At 37.1% G+C, this 26,342-nt stretch overlaps 2 protein-coding genes across 7 annotated transcripts in view; one reads left to right on the plus strand and one right to left on the minus strand.

Moving 5' to 3' along the window:
• The window catches only part of LOC123746286 (uncharacterized), a 29,462-nt gene extending 24,104 nt beyond the window's left edge, over positions 1 to 5,358 (plus strand). The window contains 2 exon segments of the mRNA XM_045727657.2: positions 1,709 to 1,819; positions 3,098 to 5,358. Coding sequence (XP_045583613.2) covers positions 1,709 to 1,819; positions 3,098 to 3,589 — 603 coding nt within the window. The 3' untranslated portion in view covers positions 3,590 to 5,358.
• A 2,313-nt stretch (positions 5,359 to 7,671) lies between these two features.
• LOC123746287 (elongation factor 1-delta) lies at positions 7,672 to 25,290 on the minus strand. 6 transcript variants are annotated; one of them, XM_069314907.1, is made up of 9 exons: positions 25,019 to 25,174; positions 23,108 to 23,207; positions 22,118 to 22,183; positions 18,738 to 18,812; positions 14,417 to 14,522; positions 12,462 to 12,634; positions 11,190 to 11,382; positions 9,448 to 9,563; positions 7,672 to 7,762 (listed from the first exon to the last, which is right to left on the minus strand). In XM_069314907.1, exons 2-9 carry the CDS (start codon positions 23,195 to 23,197, stop codon positions 7,724 to 7,726), a joined length of 858 nt encoding a protein of 285 aa, XP_069171008.1. In that variant the 5' UTR covers positions 23,198 to 23,207; positions 25,019 to 25,174; the 3' UTR covers positions 7,672 to 7,723. The 6 variants fall into 6 exon arrangements, with proteins under 6 accessions (XP_069171008.1, XP_069171009.1, XP_045583617.1 ...); XM_069314908.1 differs by lacking the exon at positions 25,019 to 25,174 and adding an exon at positions 24,871 to 25,001; XM_045727661.2 differs by lacking the exon at positions 22,118 to 22,183 and having other exon boundaries at positions 25,019 to 25,290.
• Between the last annotated feature and the right edge of the window lie 1,052 nt (positions 25,291 to 26,342).

The following is a 26,342-nucleotide window of genomic DNA, read 5'->3' on the forward strand; positions in this document are numbered from 1 at the left end:
GAATACTTTTCATACTACGCTCATTCGTCAGGTGAAACTAATGGTTTTCATTATTTTCATTTTGTACTCGACCGTTTCCCCTACACATGCATTTTCTTCTATTACTCACGTTTTGTCATCTGTAAAAGTACTCATTGCTGTCGGCAGTTCCTTTATTGATCATGTACATTTCTTGCATGGACTCTAGCTCTATCATATTTATTATTTTATATTTATACCTGTACTAACATGTGCAAAGCTAACCTAACCAACTGTAATCTGCTGACCCATGTGCAGACGATGAGTCACAATAATGTGGCTGAAGATATGACTAAACCACACGTCAGTAATTGGAGAAATGATAGCACTTCGGTCTCTCCTGGACTCGGGACTCTCCTGGACCATTACCAAGTCGTGTAGTAATGGTCCAGGACAGACCGAAATGTTGTCCTCTCTCCATTTTCTGGTGTGTGGTTTGGTCATCCTACTGACCAATGCATCCAAAACATTATTATTCCTGAGCCACTATGATTTATAGTACTACATTACATGTCCATTGGCATTGTGCAGGTAGCAAAGGTGAACAATGTATGGTATATGGGAGTCATGCTTATCTTGGCAGCCAACCTAGGCAACACTAGGCCTCTTAGGACTCATATCTTGGCTCAATGCATGCAAGTGATCCAGTTATACTGTATAAATAATTGTTCATGTACGAACTTTGAAATCACTCGAGTGCCCAGTAGATGCGAGTTCCAGCCCCATCCTCCTGTTTTGGCAGTACAGTACATACTTATAGTAATGATGAGGAGTGTAAAGGAGGAAATGTATATGTTTATCTCTCAGAATGTTTGGTAATATGTTTATTGTTTGTGATGTGTTTATATGTATGTATTAACACGTTGTACTGAACGAGGTGAGAATAGCTTGAGCTACCTCATCCCTTTGTGTGTATTTTACCTCAATAAACTTATTTCAATTTCAATGATGAGGACCATAGTATATATACCAGCGTACAGTACAACAAAATTAGACAGTAGGAATCGGCACTATTGAGTTGGACAAACCAGAAAGCTAAATAATTATCATTATTTAGTGTTGCAAAGACAAACTAAACTAACCTAACCTTCTAGGCCTAATACATGATATCTGAGGCCTAGTACGTGTGTTCGCTATACTAGGCCTAGGAATTTTTAAGTTTTTTAGTTTTAGTTTTTTTTTTAAATCCTTTCTATTTAGTATAATTCCTTTGTTACATACGTACATAACGTATGTTAGTACGAATTCGTGACTGTTGACGATCGTCACAATAGGTACTATCTCAACAGGAGGATGGGTTGATATATCATGTAGTTTACTGTATATTCTTTAAATTCATTCTTATATGCATGTTAAAATCTAGTTTATTTCCACACCAAATTGATAACAGTACAAAGTGTATATCCTGAACTCTGTTGCTTGAGCCTGGCCCTCTATTTCCCTTTAGTTCTGTATCTACCTGTCCCTTTAAGTCTTATAAAGCTGTATAAATCTAATGCTTTTTACATAAATTTCAATAATCAGATAGCCAACTGAGATCATGATCTTCACTGACTGCATTTTATGCATATAATAACTTTTCCATGTGCATGTTAAGAAAAGTTATCTTAATACTCGAGGATGTATGAGTACCGTCTTTCATTTTTGGAACTTGTAGAAGTAATAATTTGCTTCTACTGCTCTTTCCTAGACCACAGGTAGCTCTGCTTCTGAGGATGAGTTGCCCCTCAAAAAATCCACCACCACTCCACAAGGTCGGACTTTGACCTCCCTAAATGAAGGGTCTGGAAATGAAGCAAAGGTTTGGGCATATAGTTAATATCTTTGAATGTATATGACTCGAGGCTGATTTTCTACGCTTTGCCTTGCATCGCATTAGTCGTAAATTACTGTAGTGGATCTTCACGAGTTATTGTACTGGAATGGCTGCTTTGGTCTTGTGCCTTGTAAGGCAGATGAGATGTTTGTTGTTTTCATATTCTTGTATTCCTGTGTATGTCACCAGAGACATTAATACTTTGAGATTTTAAGTGTATTATGAGGTGGTTGTTGTCTTGTGTGCGAGTAAGCATCCATATATCATTTCGTAGTAATTATGAGGGTTTTGTAAATGAGGACTTAGTTATTGGATCTTTACTTTTGGATGGGTGTAGCAGTCATGGCCGACTATTAGTGCATTATTGTTTAAAACATTTTTCAGGGGAATTCAAAATTTGATTTGACAGGTTTGTTTAGATTGATGGATTTCTGATTTATTTTTCTATTTGGTGGGTTGGTTTATTACTGCTCTGTTCTGATAACACATTTGTGTCTGATTCTACATGTTGCTTCACTTCCCTATAATTCTAATTAGCATTATTCAGTCTTTTATATATTTGGCAGGACCTCTCATAACCCATAATGCATATAGACATGTTTGGCATCTGTGCTCATTAATATTCATGTGCAAACATTTTCACACCAAATTTCAAAGTAAACTCTGTAAAATAGCTTGGAAAACATGGTGTTATTGCATATATATATTTATTTCATGTCAGTTGGCAAGTACATGTGCAGATATCTGATGTGTGGGTGAATTTGGAAGACTGGAGAGGGTAGAAATAGCCTAAGCTACTCTATCCTTTTGAGATTTATCTTATTGTCTCAATAAACATACTTGAACTTTGGAAGACTAAATGCACTGGGGCTCAGAATGGGAGTGCTACTACATTCTATGAACCATTTTTACCTAATTTGCAGTTTGAGGCAAGTCCTTTACACAAATTCAACATTTGTCAAAATTCTCCAAGGTTTTATTTGACAATAGGTTGAGAACTTCAATATTTTATTTTGCCATTGTGAGAAGTGGTTAGTATTATATTTTATAATTAAATTAAGCCCCCTTTTTTGTGCTACTCTTAAGAAAATTGATAGTATTTAGATGACAAGTTCAATTACACGATTGTGATTTTCCCCTAGTTTTGTAGACAGTACTGTATACAGTATTATATTTTTTTTGTAAAACATTTTGCCTATGTATTGCATTGGCACATATGTGAATCTTTATTAGGTTGCACTAATCAACAATATTTAATGACAGCTTGCTCGGACCCAGTCAACAGAGGCAAGGTCTCGAACACCTACCCGACGACCAGAGCTCCGAAGCAGCATCACAAACCTCAGTAAGGCAGGTCGCAGCCAGCAGGAGAGCCAGCCATCTCCGCAGTGCCATTCCGACAGTGGTTCCCACACTCCAAGGACACCCAAGGTTGACAAGACAGAACCAAGAAGACAGAGTGATGTCAAGAATGGCAACATCACGCGAACAAGAGCAGTCATGGGGCGAAAATCTACCAGGTCTCCCATGAGGGAGCCTGGACGTGTTACTGGGCTAGCAACAGGAAGGGGTACTAGTCCAACCCCTTCAACCACGTTTGGTTCAGGTATAACAGGCTGCAGAAGCAGATCTTCCAGTGTTACAAGTAGACCAATCGGTAGTACTGCTATACCTTCACCAGCTGTTGGCAGCCGCTCAAATACTTTTAGTAAAGATGACAGTAAATGTCCAAGTAGAAAGCCAGTTCTACCATAGCATGTTTACATAACAGAGATTCTAAACTGCACACAACTAGTTCATTTAATTTGAGTTTAAATATACAGTACTGTATTGGTTTAATTTCAATGTTACAGTTATGGATAAAACAGTTTATGTAATTTAAAAACTGGGCTGCATCCAATCAGGCAAAATATTGCAGTTTTGCTACTAGATAACAGTAGTTTTTTCTCCATAGGACATGATCATGTACTGCAGTTAATAGTTATTTTTCCATGAATATTGCCAGTGGAAATAGAATTCTATCGAAATATACCTGTACCGTAAAACTTGTTTGAGCAATTAATTCGTATGTGAACATATGCATTAGCATGACAATATAACTTCAGTACTGCACTCAGGAAAAGGAATTACTAATAACTAATCATCTATAAGTACACATATATCCTGAAGGAAATCCTGCATTTACTCGTCTAATATATATTTCCTTTTGCGACATGTCACGATTCTATATTTACCTTTAAGCAGGCTGCTTCACTGCTGCTAGCGATTGTCCAAATCGGTACCGTGATTCCTCTAGTCAATCACCTCTTTAACTAAAGAGGTTGCATATGATTCGTGGAGATATAGATCTCTAGTGCCATATAACAAATACCGGTTCTATAACTGGCTCTGCATTGTGCCATTTAGATGTGCAATTTGTGAGTAGAACAAACAGAAAATATTGATTTCTATATTTTGCTTTACTTTTGTTACAGTAAATTTTAAGTTTAGATTGTCTGAAATACATCAAAGTGTTGTGGTTGAACTAAATACTATAGCAGTGAGCGGCAATATGATGACAGCAATTGCAGTGGCTCAGTAAATCATATGCTGATTAAAGTGCTCGACATATATTCTTACATAATGCTGGTTAAAGGCCTTGATATATAAATACTTTGCCATAGAAAGGCCATTTAATTTAAACTTTTTGTATGTATAAAATGAATAAGTGCTTTGTATTTTCATAGCTTGCTATATACCAAAGATAAGATTATGATCTTGATTTTTGCAACGGTTGCTTTTCTGATATCTGTGATATTTCAATATAAGTATTTTAGTTACAGATAGGATAGCATATGCACAAAAGCATTTATATATTGAGTTATTTTTTCCATGTTTGTATATACATGTCTGACTAAAGTATAAATTACCTTTGCTTTTAAGCTGCAGATTATATTATGCCTTCGTACTTGAAGGAGTAAATTTATTAGGACAAAATAATTTTATATAATTGTTTTCGTGTATGCTTACTCGTTTATCCTGCGAAAAGGGTAATGAAGTAATGAACAAAATTGTAATTATTTTACATGAATTTTACGAAGTTCATTTGTATAATGAAATGATATTGTACAAGGACTTTGCAGTTTGCTACCTTCCTCTTGAAAGTATTATGCCAAAAGTGACTACTTATTGTATGAGAGTTGTAACATTAATCCAAGTGTAATGATACAAAAAGATTAGGATTAGTTCCCCAATGCATTTGCAAAGCTGTGCCACTAATTTTCACCCCATTATTATTTAAGTTCGTTTCACTTCCTCCAAAATTAGTGCATGTTCTTTTTTATGCGTTAAAAAATATGTACACAAATTTTACTTCAGTGAGTGTTTAATTGGCTGCTTCTGGCATGATAGTGTGCAAGCCTTTTCCTTCAGCTAATGTAAATTATGGAGTACAATACCGCTCTCCTTACTAGTCCCATAGCTATTAATGTGAATCAGGGTTGTCATGTGTCATGGAGATGGAATAATATATGAATCTAGCTAACTTCATAATTGTGTTACTGTCCTCTGAAAGGAATCATTGCAGTTACAAATATGTTTGCAATTTGTATATTTGAAGCTATTACAATTAATTTTGTTCGTTCTCCTACAAACCACAAGGAGTCAGTCACGAGTTTTTTCCATTGACTTACCTCTTACGGCTACTTTATCTGACCTCGGCAGTAGTCGGAGTCTGCAGCCTCTCTCCTTTAATTGTAGTTAGTCTCTAACTTTCGTGTACAGTATTTGGATAAAACTTACAAAATGAACAACTAATGCACTCATGTTTCCACAATTTGTAAACTAATGGGCTGTAAACACTAATCAATCTAACACCTCCTGGACCTTAATATACACAGTCTATGACCTAACATGTACATATATACTGTACTATATTAGAGTTGCCTTGTCAAAAGTATCCCCCCCTCTGGTGAGGGGAGCCGGTCGACCAAGCGGACAGCATGCTGGACTTGTGATCCTGTGGTCCTGGGTTCGATCCCAAGCGCCGGCAAGAAACATTGGGGCAGAGTTTCTTTCACCCTATGCCCCTGTTACCTAACAGTAAAAATAGGTACCTGGGTGTTAGTCAGCTGTCACGGGCTGCTTCCTGGGGGTGGAGGCCTGGTCAAGGACCGGGCCACGGGGACACTAAAAAAGCCCCGAAATCATCTCAAGATAACCCTCCCCCTGCTTGAGGCAGTGCATAATTATGGCTAAAAAATAAAACTGGCATATGGGTGAAAGATTGTAGACAGAAGTAGAGCCCAGGTGAATGAAATATTTATTTCCCTGGAAGTATGGATGACAATTTATATGCGCTGGGTACGTGACTTCGCAGTGTGCGCTACCTCCCGGGAGCCGCAGAGCTGTGATGCTTAGTTGAATCTTGGACATTTCCTTACTTTGGTGTCCTGCTTCCTTAAAGCAATGGTTTTTGTTTATTTCTTTGGTAGGTGCCATAATAATGTCTTGGCACCAACACCACTGTTAACTGATAAAACACGATAAGAGTGCCAGAGCGAGACGTGTAGCACAACCACTCACTGAATGCCTTGAAAGCAAGTAAGCATCTCGGCTGCGTGGCTTTAAGGAGATTGCGCCGGGTACATGACTTTACCCTTACTTATCTCTACAATCTTTAACCCATAAGACCATGTAATTTTTTTCTCCATAATTGTGCACCACCTCAAGCATGGGAGGAGAGGTGTATACTTTTGACGAGTACAGTACTGTATTCTCCAGTCACAGTGTACTGTACTAGCTTTTTCTGGAGGATAAGTTTAGTTGTTTTATTTTACTGTAAAGTTATCAGCCAAGACACTAGAGTTGAAATCTACAGAGCCTTCGACACATTCCTGCCAAAATGGCCAACCACAGCATTGAAAACAGTGTTGTCGCATACTGTCTTGCCATGGTTACCTCACATGGAGCCCCGACACCACTGATGCTTGTTCAACACAGGTCAATGTACCTTTTAACAAGCTTATGTCCCCTACTTTGCAAATGTGCATTATAAGGGTACCTCAGAATTACTATTATTTTTTTTTTTTTAAATTGAACAAAAAGACAACGGTTGAGTTCAAAAGAACATAGGCCTCAAAGCTGCCAATGAACTCCCCAGTGTAAACACTTGTAAAAATTTATCCAAAGATCCAGGTCACCCCCCCCCCCCCAATCAGTTGTTACTGATGTACTCACCTAATTGTGCTTACAGGGGTTGAGTTTTGGCTCTTTGGTCCTGCCTCTCAACCGTCAATCTACTTGTGTACAGATTGCAGTGTTTCTCAAGCTCCATCATATCTACATTTGAAACTGTGTAGTCAGCCTGTGGACACCACCACTGTAGAGATCCCAGCTCATCAGGGGTCCATTAGCTCAGTATTGTTCTGAGCTTTAGTTAGTTTCATAAGCATGCCAAGGTGGAATCCATGAAGTGAGGAGCTACATAAACTGGTACTGAACTGCCCTGACAAAAAAAAAAAAAAAAAAAAAGATCCCCCACCCACAAGGAAGTACCCATAAGTGGGGGGAGGAAGAAGCATTTTTTGGGCTTGCAACCTATGAAAACAGGATTTATCCCAAGAAAATAAAAGCTCAAGGTGTTTAAAATGTAATACTGTAATATATTGACACCAATCTATAAACAAAAATACAAACTATTCCTTCAATTTAACAAATTACATTATTAAGACCTCAACTTTGCTCTATTGCATGACAAGGTTATTATAACAAGCTTACAGTATTATCCTAGCCAAAACATTCAACATTTTCCCAACCTTAATAATAGTAACCTATTCAAAAAAGGGTATATAAAAATGTTATAATGTATAAACTCCTTTTTATTCAATTAGCACTGGAATGAATGGCATCTTAAATTTTGTTGAATGCACCAATGTCAACACTTTGAACCTGCAAACAAAACAAAAATAATTAGAATATGCCACAATTAAAATGCTAATAAATTTTATCAACAATTCTTAAAATATAGATATATATATTTCCAGTGAGGGTATATCCCCTTGTTCCCCATCACATGATACTCGTTCAAAAAATATTTAATATCTAACAAATACAAATTTAAAAAATATAAGTTCCCTCCATCTGTTCATTTACTGTACTATACAATATACAGACAATGTGTTCAAAATCTTACAGAAATAGCAGCATCATTAATCTTTACAGATAATGTAATGCACTGGCCGTGCACGACTTGGTTCATCCAATGTAAACCAACCTCCTCCAAAAGAGTATTTTTCATCTGCATAACTTGATTTAGACAAAATGCCGGCAGCAATCCATAGTACATTGCACCCAATTTGGTACCAATTGTGGCAGAACAGTGTCTTAAAAGTTTGGAATGCTGTATAATTAATTCCTCTCACCCTAGAGAATATTAAAGTTACAGTGCATCTGTATAAGCAAACTATGTATCTTCACATACAATCTTGGAACAATGTGTGTATGTGTAGTGTTCACTGTTTGGACAAACTGTTTACTGTGTAGTGTGTATTGTGAATTTGATGCTTCTACAGAAAAGTTACACCAAGATGCTGCATTTCCATCAGCTGACCCTGTTCTAGCATACTTTTACATGCTTATTATGGCAAGTTCCTTGGCCATCTCTTACTAAACACTGTTCAGTTATGTTCATTTTCACATGGCAATCCAATGTTAATTGACCATCAGCCAGCCAAATTTGTGCTATTTCATCGTGCCTCTGAACAACTTCCATAAAAAAAATCTTTACTGTACTTTAGCCTAAGTGATTAATCTTTTCTACTGCATGCTTTAACTTTGCCTCATCGTGCCTCTGAACATCTTCCATAAAAAAAAATCTTTACTGTACTTTAGCCTAAGTGATTAATCTTTTCTACTGCATGCTTTAACTTTGATAAAAAAAAAAAAATAGTGCCTTTACAATATGAAACAAAATTTACCATGCTGACTTTCTATTCAGAATGCATATTGGAGTAGATAATGACATGGAGCAATGTCATCAGTTTTAGTTAACTTGGTCTATTCTCATAGCTCATTTTTCTTATGTCTGGCACATGCATTGTGATGTTTATGGACCTTCTAAATTCACACTGGCAACTGGTGTTATTCTGAAATATGTACCCTGGGTGGTAGGCTGGTGATACATCCTCTCAGGTGCTTTCCCATTTTGACTCTTGCAACTACCTCCCTAAATTTATACTGTTCAGTCAACTTTTCCCCTCTCCCAAACACTGCTTTACATTTTTGAGACCTAAACTCCATTAGCTATTTCCCTGCCCATTCCTGTAGTTCAAGTCCTCCTGAAGAATTCTGTAGTTTTGTGGTTTTGTGACACCATCATAAACTATTTCCAAGCCCGCCCATCAGATTGCACTTGTTATACACAACTAGACCCAAAAATTGGCACAGAAGCTGTTGTGCATCAGAGATCACTTTAAAAGTAGACAAGATAAAGTTACAGAAGTTTAGTAATTGCACCAACCCACTAAGAAAAAATGGTTCAAGAGTTGAACTTCTTCCCTGAGAAACAAAAGTAGTTGAGCACAGAATCAGGAAGCTTACTTTATGAACAACTTGAGGAGAGTTTATGTACTTACATAGTCCTCAATTTCCTGTATCTTCTCACTTAGATCATCTATGGAGACCTTTTCATCTTCAACAGTGCACAGAATAGAAAGCTTCTGAATTCCATAAGCAAGTGGTACAAGTTTGGCTGCAAGTATACAGAGAAGCTTAACATTTAATGTTCTAAGCATAAAAACATGACTAAATAAAATAAATTTGTTATGAAAGCAAAGGAGGTACACATTATCATCAATTTATGTGGAATACAACACTTATTCTATGAATTGGCCAAGATACTACTACAGATGTATGACTAGATTCACTACATAGTACATTCATTTGCTACTGTGAAGTATGGAAGGCACATGCATTGTTGAATGTGCATTTTTAATGCAGGCATTTTGTAGGGCCCCCCCAAGCCCTACAAAATGACAAAAAACAATTTCAAGCATACATTTTTTAATGAATGACTAAATCTAATACATCAAATTACCATACTACCATCATTATCCAATCTGTGTGCTTTGAAATTTGCCACTGAACATGCTTCACCAATGGTCTAAGTTACTTTTTCTGACACAGATTCCCATTGCCAGAAACTGAAAGCTTGTTTGGCTTATTGAGGTCCCCCCTTTGGCCAGTTACTGAATCTTCTCCAGCATGCAACCCACAGCAGTTGCTGAACTCCCAGGTACTTATTTACTGCTAAGCATACAGAAATGAAAGGAAACATGCCTAAACATTTCCATTCTGCTGCAGAAATCAAGCCTTGGATGCTTCGGTTGTGAACCAACTGCACTGGTCACTGTACTAAAAAGACCACCATTTGTATAGTTTATTATCCTAAGATTATATAGTCTATACAAATGCATCCAAGAATGAGACTCTAAAGCCCTTCAAACATATAAATCAACAGACGAAGGTAACACAAGAAGCACGTTATGATGTACAAGATAACAAGAAGGTGGACAATGGCAGTATTCTAGATGAGCAGGACTAGCAGGCAACCAGAAACAAATATCAAGGTGTTAAGGATGTAAAGTTAACACACTGAATAAACTGAAGGAAGAGGCAAAGTCACAGCTTTAAAAGTAGACATGACATTGGTAAAACATCAAGAGTATCATTACACCACATAAGGGCCCTAAGACGTGATCATCCCTGCCTGAAGTACATGTAGACATGACCCATTATTGATGTTTCCAAAGATCACTGCACTGTCAATGACGAGTCTTCTAATCAAAGTACTGACTTATTGAAGATGGAAGGAGTACAAAATACATTAACAGGATTATCTACATGTTCATGCTACCATATACTGCAACATCACCAGGCAACTTGACCGCCTTATAAGTGTTAACAATAAGATGAAGCCCCTAAAATAATGCAGGTTTGCCCTTCACAATATTAGAGAAATGACTCCTTTCACTATGAAATAAGGAACTCCATGATTAAGAGTTTTGTTACAGAGGGCACGTTACCACAAGGACTAAAGCATCAGATACAGAAATATAAATAATTGAAAGTGGTAGTCAAGTTGGCATGCAGTCAAATGGTCTGAAGTTTGGTTTGGTTCCTAGACAGGAGATATTTAGGAATATTTCCTAACACTGATTCCTCTCCACCTAGCACTAAAGAGGTCCCTAGGAATTAGGACATTGTTATGGGTTGCATCTCTGAGGTCAGCTGTTAGTCTGGGGACAACTCACAAGCTTAAATAAACTTGCTGTCCCCAACAAGAAACAATGACGACAAAAACTAGAGCAATACTTACAGGCACCCCATACTAGACCATCCATCTCAATTTTACGGATTTCTACCTCCATGGCTGCCATGTTGGTCTCGTCATCCCAAGGTTTGCAATCCAACAAGACTGAAGACTTTGCAATAGGACCAGGTTTTTTTGCCTTTTTCTCAGCATAGGCCTTTAATCGTTCCTCCTTTATTCGTTCGGCTTCTTCATCCTCCTGCAGATAAAATATATTAGCACAAAGTAATGCAACAGTTGTCTCGCTTAAAGGTATAAAATAATATTAGTTTCAAAACTCAAACCTGCAAAAAATATTGTGTAGCTCTTGCAAAGAAAAATACTATGATCAATCTTGAGATGATTTCGGAGCTTTTTAGTGTCCCCGCAGCCTGGTCCTCGACCAGGCCTCCACCCCCAGGAAGCAGCCCGTGACAGCTGACTAACACCCAGGTACCTATTTTACTGCTAGGTAACAGGGGCATAGGGTGAAAAACTCTGTCCATTGTTTCTCGCCGGCGCCTGGGATCGAACCCAGGACCACAGGATCACAAGTCCAGCGTGCTGTCCACTCAGCCGACCAGCTCCCCGGTCGGCCGAGCTCTAGCATACAAAACTGGAATATTCAGTAAACATTTTCAACAATGCTGTTTATCTCTTTCTATGCTGTACCCTCTGGAACTGTTCATATCAAGGGCAGAGATGTGAAAAATAAAAATTTATTACACAGTATTTTCAATAACATTTTTAACAATACAAAAACAATAAATGTCATTTTGCAATACCTGTACTAAATATGGTCCAAGAAACTCAATACAAGGTCCTAAGTTATCCACATGCACGAGGCATTACAAATACTGTACAACCAATGCAAACAATCCAAGAAATGTGATTAATCTTAATAACAAAATTCATTCTACTCTTCCCACAATTTGTTATAGTCTAATACATAACAATTGTAAATTGACACATGATTATATGAATACACAACAACATTTACACAACATGTCAGGATTTACAAAACATAACCTATCGGTATCTTAACTAATTTCCCGAGCTTCAATTCCGGAGCTAATTATGTGCCTTTAACCTTTCCTACTACCACCCACAGGCTGAGTGTATATTAAATAAACTAAAATAATCTTAATTACATATCAATTTTAGCGACAGATGTGAGGTATAAATATGGTGGCTCAAAAGGAGACCTTGTAATACAAAAATCCAAGTTAGTGGTGATAGGAATAAAAATTCACATTAACTCAAAATGTTTTATGTTTATTTCTACAAACTGTTACTCACCTCGTCTGAGCCAAATAAATCAACATCATCATCATCATCGTCCTCCTCTTCTGTTTCCATTGGTTCAGACTTTTTGGGAGTGGCAGTAGTATTTGTGGTAGTGCTGCTTCCAAATTCTAGTTTTTCCAACCTTGTTGTCAAATTCATGATAGTCTGTTCTAAGGTTGATACAGCTGAAATGAAAGGAAAGTGTTATTCTCTAATAAATGCACTTTACTATACCTGACTAGATAGAATCACTCAAAGACAAAGATATGAAAAAGTGGCTTGGGAACCACAGCACAAGTTCAAGGCTAATTTTAACCTAATCCTAAAATAACAATACGCAAGATGTGCCCTGGGACTAAACACATTGGAACAGGCCCCCTACAAACAAATGCATGCTATACACAGCACAAACACCCACATTCTAGAACAAAATTCCTAGGAACTATGAATGTGATGGCAATCTCCAGAGATTATCCAGTTGGTGCACCACTGAACCAGATCTGAAAGCACTGAATGGCAAGAGAATCGAGACAACTGACTAGCATACACACACAAAAGAATCATTCACTAATAGCATATTGCAATGCCCACAGCAAAGTGTTTTTGGGGACACTCAAGTCACTGTACTTGTTGATAATCCATGATATCTTCTTATCTTGAGGTTATTTCATAATTGTTGAGATAACTATCGATATAACTAGCTATCGATAACTATATCTATAGATAACTAGTTAGCTATAACTATCTTATTGTTATGTTGATTATAGTCTCCACCTGCCCACAAGTGACATAGGAACCAGTTGGAAAGAACGAGGAAGATCACGTCACAGTACCATCTTTGGTGTTAGTACCGTACAGTGGAATCTTGGTTCAACAAATCTCCGGTTGGAACACACTTTTCCATGCCAGATTTACTCACCCAATTCAACAAACAAGAGTTTGGTGAACAGGGGGATGTGTGGATTTCCTTAGGATGTTGGGACTGAGTCCATAGACAGAGGCAAGAAATACAAGAAATAGTTGGGCCTTGGGAAAGCCTCCGAGCATATTTAAAGCCAAATTCCATTGTTTTTATTCTCAGTTGGCAAGGTTTTTCTTTCACTCGTATGGTCCTGCTGCCTTAAGAAATCTTTACCTTTAGTTTTGAGGCTGGGAACATCAGAAATAAACGGCATGTGGTTAAATTTCTTGCAGACATGTTTATTTCGTAGTTGTCCATTATAGGTTGAAATGAAATTTTTGCTAAGTCACACTAGCCCAAAGGGCATGGGAAATGCAACCTGGAGGCATCTCCAGTTGCAACAAATCCCTCACTGCAACAAATTGAGGTTGGTACCATATAGTTAGTTGAATCGAGGTTGTACTGTACTACCTCTTGGTGGTCCCAATTATGAGAAGCAGTACTTCAGAGAGCTTGATGTCATTTGAGTTTGTATTGATTATTCTCCAGTGACATTCCAGTCTGTACTGACTGTTCTGAAAGTTTTTGATTTACGGAACAAATTACCAAGTAACAATAGATACGGGATCGCAGGATTGTTTTAAGCAACTGTCAAAAATATACGAGTGAATTTGATACGGTATAAATAGGAGCTGCTATGAAAAGGGACCAATTGGCCTGATGTAATTTTCTTTATTTTTTGTGTTTTCATAAAACCATTATAAAATGGAAAGAACATTTGAAAAGAAAGAACTCCATTCATGGAACCAATATGTTCATGCCTTAGGAAGGAACCCAGTGGGATAGCCAAGAAAGGCCAACACTTTTGATGTTATCTTCTTATATTCTGTACAATGCTAGATTAGATCAAAAGGGGGGGGGGGGAATAAAAAATATGAATTTCTAGATTGTCCAACTTATCCAATTCTTAAATATCCCCCAATAATTAAATTGAGGTCATATAAAAAAAAGTTGTTTAGAAACGCACCAGTACTATTTCTATGAAGCATGCATATGTATCACTCACTTTTTGTAAGGCTTGTATTTTCCCCTTCTAGCTTGGTAATGCGGTTCAGAAGATCAGCATTAACTCCCCCACCGCCGCCACTGCTGCCAGAGGCTGTGCGACCACCCTGTAAGTTTGATACTTAATAAGCCAACAATTACATATAATATGCATCTACATTTTAAAGGAAATTAAAATCAAATTGCCGTAATTCGCTACACAGCTATAAAGCAAATTGTAAATTTCACTGGACACTACACTAATCAAAATTCAATCCAATCAGGCTTGTAATTTTACAATCATTTAGTCTGGGTTCTACAATCTGCAGTTGAATCAACAAACAAGAAGAGTGGAGATACAAAAATCAGAATTTAGTAGCATGATGTCCAAGGTTTTTTACACTATCATAAAATAATTTCTATATTTCTATATTTTTTATTTAATTAATTTATTCATGTTGACAGCAGAAACAACAATTCATAACCTGGCTTTTCTTTGATGATTGCCGGATAGTAGCACATTACAGTGCCTGCAGTCAATGCACTTCAAACACAAGATTATATTGCACATCTCGTTATCTAGAAGTTAACCTCTTCAAAAAACCACTAATGAACAAGTCATAAAAATATGATCTGGAGTGTTATTGTTTTGGTTAGCAACATACTGCAGATAATGATAGGACAGCACCGTCAAGAGCCACGGCCCCATCTTACCCCAAGCTGGTGGTGCATACCAGGCACAATGAGTAAGCAGCCACATCAAAAGCAGCACTTGTACATTAAAGGATGAACCGAGTTTCTACCCAGACCCAGGTAACAGCAAGACATTCCCATTCCCTCCATTACCATGAGAAGTAGGCAGGCTTCAGCTGAAACACTGGGATGCTCAAGATCCACTCAATACATTATGTACCTTCTCATCAAGTAAAAAAAATGTACTGTATACTGTAGTTATGGAGTTCAACACCAGTTGAATCTGACTCCAAAAACTGACTTAATGATGTGTGTGCTTGTGGGCCATACACATGTAACTGCAAATGAACCCTTTTAAGAAAGAATTTCTGCAAAGCTGCACACACACAATTCAAGATGGGCAAGTCAGTTATCTCCTCCCATATTAACCATTCATACAAGAGCAGGGATGAAAAAGAATAGCCAGAAAAAATCGTCCAAACTAATGCAAAACCCAAAATTCACTGCAATAATGGACAAATCTGAATATGTAGCCATCAGCTAGCCACTTCCCAAGATAAAGAGTCGGAGCATACAGGACCACATTCAATGAGCCATAACATATTAAAACACAAACCTCCCTCCACTTAATTAATACACTGCATACAGAGGAACAGCTGCCACTTCTCTCTCGCATGCCTCCTAGCCAAAGATGGAGGTTTTATGTTGCAACACGTAATAGACGCAGACCCAAATTGTAATCAAGATGTGTCTAGCTCAGAAGCATGGAAGTGAGAGCCTTTGGAGTAATGGCACATCACCCCCACATGTAGTCACAGTTAACCACACAGTGGGACAACAACAAAAATAGATGCATTGTACTCATACCAAGAAAGGAAATACATGATCCTCATATCCTGGAAAAATGTGCCATTTAATCTGGGAACCCATTCGAGATGAAAACAATGATAGATCCAATAAAAAACCTCAGGCCAGAAAATACAGCCAAAATTTCACCAAGCACTGTTGACCCAGTGTACAAAGGTTACACAATCACAATATAAAACTACCTCCACTGAAAAGTAAACCAAGAAAAGACAGTTGCCTACCTTCCCTGTCATATACTAGTTAATTCTGAGAATCAACATCTCCATGGCCCAGTTACTGACCAGGCCTCATAATTGGTGCTCTGGTCAACCAGGCTGTTCGATGCGGCTGCTCTCAGTCTGACATACGAGTCGCAGCCTGGTTGATAAGGTATCCATTGAAGGGGTTTATAAAGTTCTCCTTTGAACACCGAGAGGTCGGCCAGTTATACTAACTACTAAAGGTAAAGTAACCATCAAGAGCATGTGTTAAGCCAGTATGACTATACAGCATGTGGAAGAGATGAGAACAAGGAGCTGGGATATGAGGTTGTGAAGGAATGGCCCCTAACCACTTGGAGCATCAGGGATTGAAGACAGACCCTGCAAGAATTAAGGCAGTCACTCTATTGATAAGTCCAAGTGGATAGGAGGCTTCCAACACGTGATGAGTGTGTCTTCTGCTGAAGGGAACAACAGTATGCGGTAACTCAGGATAGAACTTTGTTAGTCTGCTAAGTAGCATTAAAATTTTCTCACCTGTTTCTTCAGTTTTCCTGGCTTTGAAGCTATAACCACCTCTGGTCTTTTCGTTCTCAATTCTGAATATTATCCTCAAACGTCTTCATAAATTACAGACTATTCTATCATTTAATTACACTGCAATATATGTAATAAGTCATGCAACAGAAAAAGGGAATTTGGTCTAGCGTACCTTTCATGCTTTACAACTATACTATGCATTCAATACTATGTTAACAGGTTTTATGCATAATGAAAAGTCCACAAGCATTTAGAACCCACGTATGGTGTTAAGATAGACTGATGAATGAGAGAGATGAAGTTTTAGAAATTATATTTAGTTTATCAGAAAAGATTTCCCTATACAAGCTTTAAATTTAAACTAATACTAACTTAAACTTGATCTGACTTAAAAGTAACATTTATTAGTACTAGTATTTATTAATACTCTGTCTTACATAAAACTGGGCCTAGATGATAAAATTACCATTATATTGAAAGCATTAAGTGCAAAATATTTGTGGAGGGGTGGTAGAAAGATGTAGTAGTACAGTGGTAGTGGTGAGGTGGTGGTTATGTGGTGGTAGAGGGTGGTTATGGTGCTGGGTATAGTGGAGTGGTTGTAGCTGTATTTGGCAGTGGACAATTGTAATAATTGAGGTTCTAGTGATAACTGACATACTCGGTATAGTGGTGGTGCTTGTTGTGGCAGGAATGGCTGTACTTTTGGCAAGTTGTGGTTGAATTGTGGTGGAGAGAGCAGAGAGCATAAAAATCAGATCAGATTGTAATGTACATGTGATGTGGAAGGGAGTGAGGTGAGGGGGTGAGAGTGCAAGGCAACACTAGCTACCTACATAGATAACTTTCAAACCGGTCACAATTTGGCCAGATGGCTAAAATAACTGATTAATTATACAACACTAAATTAAACCCCTGTAAATTGTGAAGTAATTATCGAAGATAGATTCTAAGAGAGTTAAGTAATTAAATTACATTGCACTTACAGCACAGTACCTGTATTTACAATTTGCTACTTTACAACTACAGTATAAAGACTGATATGACAATTTACTTACAGTACTACTTTGTATGGTGTGATTATATGAAATTTTAAATTTGTATTTAATATCTAAGATTTTCCTTGCACTACCATACATAAATGGTAGTAGTAGTTTTAAGCTAATACATGAAGTTGTTCTCCAGAAATCAAACATGCCCTACAAATTTTGGAATAAAAATAGTAATCTATTCTATACTTTCTTGGTGTAAAACAAGGATGAGCTGCACAAATGTGTCCCACAGTACAGTACTGTGTACTCCCACTTGTATGTAATCTCTTCAAAATTCTAGTTGCAACGTAAGCTTTGACTTCCATTGTAAAAATACACTTGATATTAGCTGCACAATATTTTCATAAAAAGTTTGGTCAATCCAGCAGGCATTCTATAGTATCAGAGCTAGTCGAGACCAGCATCAAAATACTGTAGTGTTTACTGTACAGTGCCACAGCATCTGAATACTGTATACTAAAAAACTTGTACCAGCATTTAATTATAATTAATAACAATTGTTTGAAATTGCAGTATTATAAAAGCTATATTTAATGACCAATATTTTTCATTTCTATAAGATATACAGTACCTGTTAATCATATTCATAGTTCCCTCCCAATGTTGCATTTCCTTCATGTATTACTGAAAAGTGATCATGTGGTCTTTGTATGATTTCTGCCTTTTTTTTTATTGTTCAGTTATTTAACATGAAGGATAGCAGTGTATTTGTCGAGCCTGTGCGGACTCCCTGCACGAACCAGATTACAGTACCTGATGGAACAGATGGGGGGGGAAGGTCCATCCCTGTTAGGCTTTTCAAGTGGGAGTACATAGTATTACACTTGCATCTTTAAACAATTATTAAAATAATTCATACTAGAGCAGAATTATCAGAAGATACAGTACTATTTATTAGATAATCAGGAAGCCCTACAACAACATTGGCCAACACAAAGCAACATCTATACAAAAACAAACACATACAGCTCACTTAAGAGGACCTACTCACAGAGACTAGGGAATTCTGTATTTCTTGCCGTGCCTTGGCTATCTGACTGGCCAGGGATCCTAGGCCCGAACTTCCCTAGGAGATATAGGAAACGACTATTAGATCTTCACATGAAAATCATTAGTAGCCTCCACTAACCGAGGTAAAAAAAAAAAAATGCACTATGTTTTAGAAATACAGTATTACTGAAAGAATTTTGTTGTTGTTTAGGAATGTCATATGAAAATTCTAACTTACTTCCTCAACAAAATGTCTAAACAATCATTGTACAATCATCCCTAGGGGTTTAAAGTAGAAACTCAAATAGTACTATCATAACCATTATTTCTGCTTACACTGAAAAAAATTTATAAACAATTCTGCCAGCAATTATTTATTAGAAACAAATTCTTGGTCGAGATGACAAAAAGCGAGGAACTGTCCAATCACATTCACCACAAAGATCAAATATACTGCAGTTGAAATGCCTTTAATACACTAGTGCTAGTTTGCAATAATAAGTCCAAATTAGTGATGTTATGATACTGAAGAAGTGTTTTTTATTTTTTTAATATCAATTATCAATAACCAATCAACAAACCAATGACCCTACCTTGCAAACTGAAAACCATCCTATGCAATGAAATTCAAACTAAATATAGTAAATGTCAGGATGTTTGTTCTAAGACAAACAACATGACAAAGTACCATAATTTAAATTCAACCTCTTTTGTATCATCAAATACAGCACTGTGGTCTGCTAGTATTGTATCCTGTAAACGGCATTGAATTACAGTATATGTTAAATCTGACCGTGTGGCAGTGGACGTGAACCTCTAAACCATAACATGTTCCGACAATTTATTGCTCCCCCTCCCCAGTCCTTAAATTTAAACATGCACTGTAACCTTTAACCCTTAAGTGACTCCAGTTGCTATCTGAAATTTCCTCCTGGGCTTGAATTCCCCACTGCAATTTTGTGCATATGATGTGACAAGCTTGTCATATGCACTATTATGCAGGACTTAACTAGCCGAGCCATTTAAGGGCTAATCAGAGAATGTCCCAATCCAACAGCATGTTTATACTGAAGAGGGAATACATACCCAAACTTGTTTTATAAATACACTGTAGTTGTAAATTTAATGAATGAAGAGGATGTAAAAATATTGTGTTGGCTTTGTAATGCTGTGTTTAACAAAAATTTTCCCTACATATTGCATGTAGTATCCTGGCTATATAGTGTACAAGCATGACATATAAAATTACATTTGTCTAAATGCAAAAATGAGCTTCCAGAAAATTATACCACTACCAACTATGTTTAAAAAATCTTGTTTATATACATGGTCAGACATTCTTCTTTGTATATCAATACAACACATTAAAAAGAAAAAAGAAATCAGTTAAGCAAACCATGTTAGTTGAAAATTCATTCCTGGAAAACTTAGTGAAGAGGAAAAATCCTAGGTTAAGTTAGTATCATTCACCTCTATTAATATCACTCATTAAATATAGCATTACAGCATTCTTCTACGGTGACATTTGTGAAGAAAAACTTGAGAGGACAGCCCAAGAGTCTGGTGTGATGGACTATAATAGCTCTTCATTCCAAGAAGCCAACACCTCCAAGGTCGCCTACAGTATCACCAAAGTCAACCATGCAATGCTCCATCTTCAAATAAGATAAGTGCTTTACTAGTTTATTGTGTCATCATCATAAATCGAGCCTGGCCTCAGGCCGGGCTCTGGGAGTAGAACTCCCAGAACTCTCCAGGATGCTCCAATTTTCCCTTCCTCAGGTTACTTCTAGCCAATGGATAGTAGGTGGGGGATTGCAGTAGGCACTCACAGTATTAATAATTCAAATGTATGAATTAAAACATGTATGATAATTTAACAGTTTAATAACAGTTCAAGGTTTGCAGTTATTGCATGTGGTTTATTTATTTACTAAAACCAGTGATCTTAACCCTTTCAAAACAGCATTTCTAAGATCTTGTTACCCTCCAAGGATTGAATTTTTCAAATTTATGAAAATATAGAATATAAATAAAACAAAACTAGACGACAAAAGCAAGGTAATATATATTTACTGCACATACTTTTGTCAGAAAGATTTCACCGTTGAACCATAGTGTTGCTATATTGAAGGTGATTTTTCCAAAAAACACTAGCATTGTTCATACAAATTTTCTTTATGCTTTGTATATAAAATTACTAAATTTAAATATGCAATGAAGTGCAAAACTGCCATCACGCACACGTACATATTTTGATCCTTGCTATTATACAATTGATGTGTATGTGCATCTACGCTACTGTATTGTACCAGTGCAGACACCCTCCACAAAATGTTAAGGAAAACCAGGTAATATATATACTTAGTTGAGTAGCTAGATTAACTAATAATCTTATTACTGAAGAGGTTCTCATAGAAGATGAAAAAACAAAATCTACACCAGGGCTTTACAGCCATTGAGAGCCATGTGGGCATTTCTTAATTACTTATTACCCAAGTTGTGGGTTCTGACAAAGTCACCAAAGCAGAACTTTCGCAAAAGAGGTCATTGAGAATTGGCAGACAAAATCACATCCTTACCGATAACAAGACAAAAAATTTTGATTCTCAAAACCATTTGTATGTAAATTTTTCAGAGAAAATGTGTATTAATTTTATCTGATATACTTACAAAGTGAAATGCTAACAGCATACAGTGTAAAATGTAATTATAAAACATGAGTAATCTAGGATTTGTAAATTTACATGACCAATACAAAAAGCATAATATAATCATTAAGAATTTCATAGATCACAATAATATACTGGTATATAACAGCTGAAAGTATGATTAAGAATGAATAGGAAATCAATGTTGCCACAAAGGATATCTTAAAAATGGCAAATAAAATAATTGTACAGTATAAATGATGCCTAAATTTGCACAATGAATTTGCATTCTCTATCTACAGGAACAAGAATGGTTAATAAAATTTAGTGAACAAAAATTTTATTTCCACAATATCTTTAACTTCAAGTGGATTGGTAACAGTATCTTCCAATACATGACTATCTCGAGGTCATCTTGAGATGATTTCGGGGCTTAGCGTCCCCGCGGCCGGTCCTCGACCAGGCCTCCTTTTTGTTACACATCCCCAGGAAGCAGCCCTTAGCAGCTGTCTAACTCCCAGGTACCTATTAACTGCTAAGTGAACAGGTACATCAGGGTGAAAGAAACTTTGCCCATTTGTTTTCGCCTCCACCGGGGATCGAACCCGGAACCTTAGGACTATGAATGTCAAGCACTGTTCTCTCAGCTGTCAGGCTAACCCTCCCCCAATCCACTGGCAAAATACTGAAAGCAATTTATAAACTCAAAATAGATGACTTTCCACCTTACCTTGGAAATTATCCCTATAGGCCTACCTGTGCAAGCATGCCTCACACAGGATGATCCTATGGCAGGCTATGTAAAACAAAAAAATAGGAAGAGCGCTATTTAGCTATTACGTGACGTAAATGATACACAGGATCTAATATTAGCATATACTATATTAAACAGCAATAGTGCATATATTAGAATGAGGTAAATTGCTTAGCAAAGTTTTTGAAGGGGCTGTATTTATTTAAATCAAGAGTACATAACAGTACATTTGTGCATGAACACTTGCCAAAATGTGTTACTGAATTACAAAAGCCAAATGCAATTGTATGATCAAATCAAATGAGAATCTGAAGGGGTTACATACAAAGTAAATTAACAATAAGCTATTCAAAAGGCTAACATAGTATATAGTACAAGACATTTAGAGCATCAATTTCCAATGTTCACGTCTCCTCATATATAGCTGTCTATTCATCAATGAAACCTATGCAAGTCTAAGAAAATTATCCATTATAATAATTTCAAGTAAAAGCTCTTCATGCCCCTCCACAGATCTCCAGTATCAGCTCTTGATACTGGTAATGGCTTATAAAGGGCCACCAATTACGGGCTATTCATGCCCGTGCCACCTTTTGGGTGGCTTAATCTTCATCAATCTTCATCATCTTCATGCTATCAAAACCTATGATATAATGTGGAAACAGAATTCTGACCTGTCATCATGCATTGTTACTGGAATATCTTAGGAGGATAAGGCAATGTAACCTTGGCATAATAGAACCTAATGTCAGATAGCTTGATGTTCTAATGACTGGTTGTGCAGTACATTATAATGGACACTTTAAATATTAGCAGAAAGCTTGGGAACATATTTAAAGGTCATAGCACCCAAGCACTGCACATTCCCTCCCCCTCCTTTTATTGTTTCACACCACTGAGTTACATTCAAAGAGGGTTCAAATAATTATTAAATGTAAAGATGATAAATGCTAATATGTAGCTTACCTGAGCCTTTTTTTCATAAAATTCACGTTCTGCATCATCCACACGCCACTTGTCAAACCAGATGTTTTCATGAGCAAGTTCTAATGCCATGTTTGGTGATCTGAAAAACACAAAATGAATTCAACATGTGCAATACTGGAATACTTAAGGCAATACCCATTAAGGAAAATATGGCAGATAATATTAAATGACCTGTGTATTCTGCTGGAAAACATGCAGCTCATGCATGGCTTGTTGAGGTCACCCTCGGAAAATGTGATTTTGATAGGAATTAAACATTCAAGTTTTGAGTGATTATACAGTACTTAAACGCTATTGGCATTTATAATACTTTTTTTTACAAATTTATTAATAAGTATTTATTAATAATTAATAAAAAAATTACTTTTACTTAAGACATGGTATGAATCAAAAGGGAAAACTTTCTATAAAATAGCAACAGAATGTGCGCTGCACATGCAATACCCGCAGGAATACAGTATTAACAAACCACAATACAATTAGAGTTCTGTTGCACATCCAAGTCACTGGACACCCCTTGCACTGTTTCCAGACAGTGAAACATACCATATCACCCCATTTTGAAATCAATTATGCCAGTAAAATTACTACAGTATATGTATATTCTAATCTTGTACAGTATACCTATTTCCATTCTATTAGGCCACTCGTCTAGAATAACATGCTACTCGGTTTCAAAACATTCACCCACATGAATGTCCAAAGATTAACAACCAAGGGTGTTGGAGACTAGCATCAGGTACAGTATTCTCCTAGTGTTACTGTATATATATTGTTAAGCTGGATTAGGTTTTAAAATTAACTAGCAAACTTTCAGATACAAAGCAACCTATATTCATTATTTACTGCTAGGCGAGTAGAAGCTTCCAGTGTGAGGAAACGTGCCCGTAAGACTTGCCCAGGACCAATTGCCGAGTCTAATGGTATATAATATACTAGATTCATTACCCTACGGCACGAGCATTAATTGTTACAAACATTCTTCACTACGACAGTCAGGTTTTTGTCCTTTCTGGAATCACCGGCCACCATAACGTAGTAAAAAAAAACTTTAAATCTAGATTTGGCTATTAGAGGTAAAAGTGAGAAGTGTGAAGTGAAGGAAGGGGGATGGGAACTATCGGGAGAAAGCGCCAAGCTATTACGACTATATTGCACTGGGAAGGGATCAGGATAAGGATTTGGGATGGGACGGGGAGGGGAAAGCAATAGAAGGAAATAGACATCTAGTGATAATGATGCTGGTCTGTGGTTCTACCTCAGGAGGAACCATTATCAAAAAGGATATGCTTAAAAATCATAACCAGGCACTTCACACAGTGTACATCCCAAGTGTTAAAACTGTACAAGGCAATATCATTAAGGCTAGATCAAGCTGGCTTGCACGATCAGACACAACACCGCTCCTGTGCCAGGTAAGTTACGGGCTCACCATAGCCCGTGCTACTTGGAACTTGTTTCGAGTAGCTGAATCTATAACAACAACTGGCTTGGGTTAAGAACCATAAATACACCAAAAAAATCTATTATACGGCATTTCCTGCACCCTTATCAATGTACAACATGTACAACATATGCCTCCCAGACCAAGCAACATAATATATGAATTTAAAAGAGCAATGCAACAGGTCTCTTGCCCCCAGGACTAGACTGGGGAAGACGTAGAGCTTGAGGGCACCTTCCTTGCGTGCTACCATAAGCCTTACACACATCCAGGTGAAATTATAGACGTGATATTCTACCTGATAACCTGATCAAAGAATTCCGGCGCAGGTGCGATAAATTCTTTTATGGCGATATTAAGTCGCAGTCCGCGGGTCCTGCCACCTGGAACTCAATTTCATTTAATAGAAACTACTTTCATATAGCTGAGGAAGTCAATGATATAACCTTTTAGGAGTTACTGGAGGAGATAAGTGGAGGAAATGTTGTGGCTCACACTTGAGAGACCCCGCGTGGACTGGCTCCAGCAGACACAAGGTTCCTTCCTCCCGGGTACAGGTCACTTCGTACACTGCCTCCACAACTTTCCCTTCCCTTACGCATTATAAAAGCCTAACCTAACCTAGCTGTTATCTAGGATATATTGAATATTGGTAATAGTCATGATATTTCATGTTTTGTAACGGTTTGGTCTCTAAAATAGGAATCTATGGATGAAACAACTAATGCGAAATAGATGTGTACCAAGTGTCTGTTCCGCGGTCCTCGCCAGCCACAACAAACATGGCCGCCAATAATTCATTCCAATCGTTCCCTTAATCTAGCCGGGAAATTTAAGCCCTCGCAATTGTTAACCAAATATACTAAACTCTGACGTGCCTATAGCACTGTTAACCAGTATATGTTTCTCATTAAGATACATTCACATGGATCCATGCGTCACTCTAATATATTTGGTCTCAGAAACAGATACCAATAAGCTGAATTTACCTGAATTTACCCGATTAAATTACCTATAGTAATTTTTGGTGTTCCCATGATAGGGTGAAATTCGATCTTGTCCCACTTCTCGTTTTCATATATATATCTGTTACCTAACAAATGCTTCCTACAAATTTAAGCCAATGCTTTTTGTTGATGGCAGTTTCTATCTTTTCACTCTAAAACTAGGATATATAATATAATATTTAAAACTAGGATATATAATAGTGGCTTTAGGCATTGTATGTACTAGCTCTACCTATAAGTCAACCAATCTTTGTAAAAATTTCTTATATGTATGTACCTTACCTAAATAAACATTTATTTATTTTATTTAAACCTATCATATCTCCCCTTAGTCGACTGCTATGGGTCGTATCATGGGCAAATGTTCAAATGCTGCATATATCCAAGTTGTTGTTGTTGTTTTAGATTCAGCTACTTAGAACAAAAGTTCCAAAGTAGCACAGGCTATGGTGAGCCCGTAGTGGACTTACCTGGCACAGGAGCTGGGCTATAACTCGCATATATTCAAGGTATATTCGAATTTACCACACACATGAAATATGCTGCAAAGCCACTGTAAAGAGTGGACCGGAAGGTCCCAGAGTCCAGAAAGTAAAGGATTCATAACCACAACTACTACTAAAGTTAACTCCACATCCTTCATCGCCAAAATTATTTATCTAAAACCGTTCAAAAGTTCCATATAATAAATTAATCTGTCAAACTAACTGAGTCAAACTAAATCTGTGCAAACACTCCATGCAAATAAAAGGACTCAGTCTTT

This window comes from Procambarus clarkii, chromosome 80 (assembly GCF_040958095.1).
Source record: "Procambarus clarkii isolate CNS0578487 chromosome 80, FALCON_Pclarkii_2.0, whole genome shotgun sequence".
In the NCBI taxonomy this organism is placed as follows: Eukaryota; Metazoa; Arthropoda; class Malacostraca; order Decapoda; family Cambaridae; genus Procambarus; species Procambarus clarkii.